The 5,328-nt window shown below is 34.0% G+C and overlaps 1 protein-coding gene across 1 annotated transcript; it reads left to right on the forward strand.

Moving 5' to 3' along the window:
• Positions 1-345: 345 nt before the first annotated feature.
• LOC107888629 (SAL1 phosphatase) lies at positions 346-3,641 on the forward strand. The gene is made up of 8 exons (XM_041077466.1): positions 346-579; positions 1,016-1,091; positions 1,526-1,596; positions 1,708-1,910; positions 2,421-2,631; positions 2,717-2,815; positions 2,941-3,094; positions 3,208-3,641. Exons 1-8 carry the CDS (start codon positions 514-516, stop codon positions 3,369-3,371), a joined length of 1,044 nt encoding a protein of 347 aa, XP_040933400.1. The 5' UTR covers positions 346-513; the 3' UTR covers positions 3,372-3,641.
• The last annotated feature ends 1,687 nt before the right edge of the window (positions 3,642-5,328 follow it).

Consider the following 5,328-nt stretch of genomic DNA (forward strand, 5'->3'; position numbering starts at 1 on the left):
TTTTTAAAATTTAAAAAATTCAAAATAATATAAAAATTATTTTAAAAAATTTAAAGTATAAAAGATATATATATTAATATTTTTAAATTTTTAAAAATTAATTAATTATTACTGTACACATCATCAAAATTAATAAACTTTTAACTTTTACGTTCATTTTAGATGATTTGTCAAAATAATACAAACTTAAAATATTTTTTTTTGAAAAAAAATCTGGGACTTTATTAGAAAAATAATATAAACTTAAAATAGTTTTAAGTTATTATATATATATATATATATAAAGCAGGTGAATGGACTGCAATAAACAATATCTATTTACGAAATCATTGAATTGAAATTTAGTACATTTTGAACTAAAGGACAAAAATAAAATAGAATCTTCACTCATAAAAATAAAACACATGAACAGCGTGAAGGTCACTGTTACACCTCCGTTTTGAAAAAGAAGCCCACTCTTTCATCTCACTCACTTGCCTTCTTCCTTTTTCTTCTTCAGCAGTGATCGTGGCAATGTCTTATCATAAAGAGCTGGCTGCTGCAAAGAAAGCAGCTTCTCTTGCTGCTCGTCTCTGTCAGGTTTCCCTTTTCATCAATAACTCATTTTTTTCTATGCATTTTGGTTTTTTGGGTTTCCAGTAATTTTCTCACATCCTTGGATTTTTTTACTTTAAATCTAAACTTTTGTTTGTTTTTTCTTTTTTTTGGGGGGGGGGTGGTTCTTTAATGACTTATTACAGAGTATGTTTAATGTTTTGTGTCAAAACATAAACTCCCTTTTCCGATTCTTTGGAATTATCGACCGTTCTAGTATTAGGGGAAATTGAAGTCACTGAATTGCTTCTCAAGTTTTTCAGTTTAGGCTTTTCGTTGACAATTGCTATACTTAATTTCAAAAGGAAAATATACAGATGATTTTATCATTTGGTTTGGTCTGTGATATATTTCATCGTGTCAAGCTGTGTATATATATAGAAGCTGAATTTGGGTTTTGGGTGTTTGTTTTAATCTGCAGAATGTACAAAAGGCTTTGCTGCAATCAGATGTTCAATCCAAAACTGATAAAACTCCTGTAACAGTAGCTGATTATGGTTTGTTTCTAAACTGCTGCTTCCTCTTTGGTTCTTTCACCCAACATTACCAGTCTTTTAATCCCCTTTAAGAAATATGCCTCTTGGATTTGAAATGGGTTCCCATTTTTTTACCCTGATGATTTACTTGCTTCTTCCTTCTTGCTAGCATGTTACTAGGAATTTAGTTTTTCCTTCTTTTCACAATTTGTTATACTAGGAAATTTACAAAGTTGAATGATGTTTTCCTTCCTGCATTGAGCAAAAGTTTCTATTGGATGCAATGCTCTTTTGTCTTTTATTTTTACATTGTTTATCCCTAAAAGTTTCTGGTTTAAGTAATATATGCTGTTCTTGGTCTCGTCATCTTTCAACTAAAGGGTTGGCAGAAAAGAATCCTAAACTGATTACTAACATGTTGCCTTGACATTTTTATATTCTAAAATTTTCATCAGGCTCACAGGCACTGGTTAGTTTTGTGCTGCAGCAGGAACTTCATGCTGAATTCTCATTAGTTGCCGAGGAGGTGAATCTCTTTACTTGTGAATAATAGTTTCAGCAGCATTCATCAGCCATCTTTCTTTTTACAATCATAGAATCCTTCTTTCCATCTAAATAATGTTTGGTTTCTCTTTAGGATTCTAAAGATCTTCGCAAAGATGGTGCCCAGGAAATAGTAGAGCGCATTACAAAACTTGTGAACGATTCTTTAACTAGTGATGGATCATACAATGTTACTTTATCCACAGAAGACGTTCTCACGGCCATTGACAGTGGCATATCTGAAGGTGGTTGCCAAGGTCGACATTGGGTTTTAGATCCTATAGATGGTACTAAAGGGTGAGCTCTGAAACTTTATATTTAACATAAGTGATTTTACTTTAGTCATAAAGAAGTTGGTGTCTGCTATAATAATGATTCATGTCCACTGAGTGCTTTTTGTTTACGATATGCCTTATCCAACATGAGGTAGTAACTTTTATTTTCGGTCTTTAACTCAGCCATGACTGCTGCAGGGAGATGTTTAGATTTGCTTCCAATCTTCTGTTATTTAGTATAGAAGGATTGATTGGAGAGCAAGAAAAAGGGGCTACCTAAACAGTACTTCATGCAAGATAAACCACAAGTCTGTCTTGGTTTTGATATATGTTATGTTTGGATTTCTTTACAATTTGGTGTAAAAGAAGTAACTGCTATTTTTATTTTATTTTTGCTTATTTCATCTCTGATATCTAAATAATGATCTCTACCTTTTTCCAATTACAAGAAATGGTACTTTATTCTCATTTTTTGTGCTTTTAGACCAACTTGATGACTTTAGCCTATGGTTTTTGATGTTTTACATTGTAGTTTTCTGAGAGGAGATCAGTATGCAATAGCATTGGCTTTGCTGGATGGAGGAAAAGTTGTTCTGGGTGTGCTGGCTTGTCCAAATCTTCCACTAACTTCCCTCAAGGATGCTGGCCAGCATTCTCCAAATAACGAAGTTGGCTGCCTTTTCTTTGCTGAAGTTGGTGGTGGAACTTATATGCAGCCACTTGATGGTTCTTCGGCAGCGAAGGTTATAATGATTTTATAATTTATTACAATTTATTGCTATTAATCTGAGTACGTATTTGCAACTTGTACAATTTTATGGGTTCCAGGTGCAAGTAAGTGCTGTTGAAAATCCTGAAGAAGCATCATTCTTTGAGTCATATGAAGCAGCACACTCCATGCATGATTTATCTAGTTTGATTGCCCAAGTACTCCCCCTCTCTCTTTCTCTACACACACACACACACACACACACACACACACACACACACACACACAGACACATATAGACCAGCACTTGGATAATGCACTGAAAATGTTGAGATGTAAACAGAAACTCGGTGTCAAAGCACCGCCGGTTAGAATTGACAGTCAGGCAAAATATGGTGCTCTGTCCAGAGGAGATGGAGCCATATATCTGCGTTTTCCTCACAAAGGATATCGAGAGAAAATATGGGATCATGCTGCTGGGTGTATTGTTGTAACTGGTATGGACCAATTTTACTCCATCATTGGCTTTCTTTCAAAGTGCTAAGGATTGATTGGCTGACATTGGTTTATTTTTCTGCCCTTTCACCTGTTTGCAACTCATGATTTGCAGAAGCTGGGGGTGTGGTCACAGATGCTGCAGGGCAGCCCTTGGATTTTTCCAAGGGAAAGCATCTTGATGTGGACACAGGCATCATTGTCACTAACCAGAAGTTAATGCCATTACTGTTGAATGCAGTTAAAGAATCCCTGAAAGAGAAAGCTCCATCCTCATGATCTGTCTTAGAGGCAGGCTTCATCTTTTCCTCTTAATTATTTTGCCCTTAAGTGCTTTTCTCCTTGCGTGTACGAGCATTTACATTTACATTTAGCATGCATGAACGTTAATGGGATCAGTAAATCTTGTCTCCACAATTATGATGATGTAACCGTAGACTAGAACTTGAAAGCATGGTTTTAGGCCTAGAGCCTTTGCTTTGTATCCCCTTGTCCTATTTAAAAATTAGGGTACGTTTGGTTCACGAAATTTAAGATTCCTTTTGAAAATAGGATTGATGTGAAATTCAAGACTAATCTGAATATGATACTTGAATTCAAGACAAAAGATGTTAAACTGAATTGAAAAAAGGAGAAGAATTTGGATCCTTGAATATGAATTAGTCAAAAGGAAAATGAGGGGTTGTGCTTTAGTTCAATTGGTATCATTATTGCAACAATCAAGAAAACAGGGTTTAAATCTTAATTGAGATGTTCTAACCAACGAAAATTAAGCAATGATGCAAAAAATACCTCTAGATCTCTTATGGAGGTTCTCTTGGAAGTGTCCTTGAACAATCTTCCTTAATTGTTTTCCCTTAAAAGCTCTTCAAAACTTGTTTTCCTCCAGACACCTGGATATGGAGAAGTATAGTTGAGGGAGGAGATCTCTTAAAGAGAGGCATAAGTAGGCAAGTTTCCCCACAGCAAAGAAACTCTATTGTCCCTGTGCGAAGGAACAGAAGAACAAGACAGGTCGAATGATAACACCCCTCAAGAGAGAAATGAAACATGGGTGTGGATGGTCGTTTCTTAGTCAAATCGGCTTACCATGTTGACGTGGAACAAAATAATAGTAATATTGTGTCTCAGAGCACAACCCAAGGAAGGAACAAATCCTGGAATTGTCTAAAAACTTGTATTTAAACTGAAACAGTGTCTCTCAAAACTCCTGCTTACCAAAAGCTGAAATTGTGTAAAGAATAAAGAAAGGTGAAAACTAGTGCACATTCTGTCAAGCCTAGGAGGAAAGCATGGAGCATCTATTCCTAGAGTGCCCACAGAAATGTAGCAGTCGACTGTTGGTGGTGAAGCAACCACCAAGAAAATGGCTCAAAGTACACGGAGAAGATTTGAAGCCTGGGAAGCCATTCCATCATGAATATTTTATTTTGATTACTTAGTTATATAGCAGTCTCTAAGCTAAATAATAACGACTTTGTTGATGAAACCAAAAAAGAAAAAAAAAAGGAAGAAAACTTTAGTATTTAATGGATTGATGTATGGTTGTCGAAGTCGTTACAAATAAAATTTACTTCAAAAAGATTAATTAATAGAAGCGATAAGTAAGTTCATATTCAAAGAGATCAATAGTAATTTTATTCCTTCAACTAAAACAAATAAAATAAAGAAAAAAAAGGTTTTGTTTAAAGAAAACTTAAATTAAAATTAAGATGTGAATATAAGCAAAGAAAATAATAACTAAAATTGGGGAAAAATCGATGAGATGAAACTCTAGTCAAAGTAAGTTCTTCGTTTGATTCAAATGTTTGATTATTGATGCAAAGATGATGTTGAGAATGACTCATATTTCAAAGATAATCTCCTACTTAAACTTTGTTTATTTGTTACAGTCAAACTCTAATTAGTATAGATTATTTTATTATTATTTGACTTATGAATTTGGCTTATAAATAGACTCTTTTACAAAATTAGAAAAATACACCCGTTAAAGATTAGAACTCACAACACTTTTGGAGAATTTTGTGTTTACGTTTTGAGGGTTTTTTGTTTTGAGTTTTGAGGTTTAGTTTTTTATCTCCATCTTTTGTACTTTTTGTTCTTTTGCCATTATAGTAGAATTGTCTTTGCCCGTGGTTTTTTATCCTCTTTGGAGGGATTTTTCCACATTAAATTTGTGTATTCAATTTCTCAATTTATTTCACTATTTTTTACTTGTTCGTTACTTAATCTGGTC

The sequence above is a fragment of the Gossypium hirsutum genome, chromosome A09 (assembly GCF_007990345.1).
Source record: "Gossypium hirsutum isolate 1008001.06 chromosome A09, Gossypium_hirsutum_v2.1, whole genome shotgun sequence".
In the NCBI taxonomy this organism is placed as follows: domain Eukaryota; kingdom Viridiplantae; phylum Streptophyta; class Magnoliopsida; order Malvales; family Malvaceae; genus Gossypium; species Gossypium hirsutum.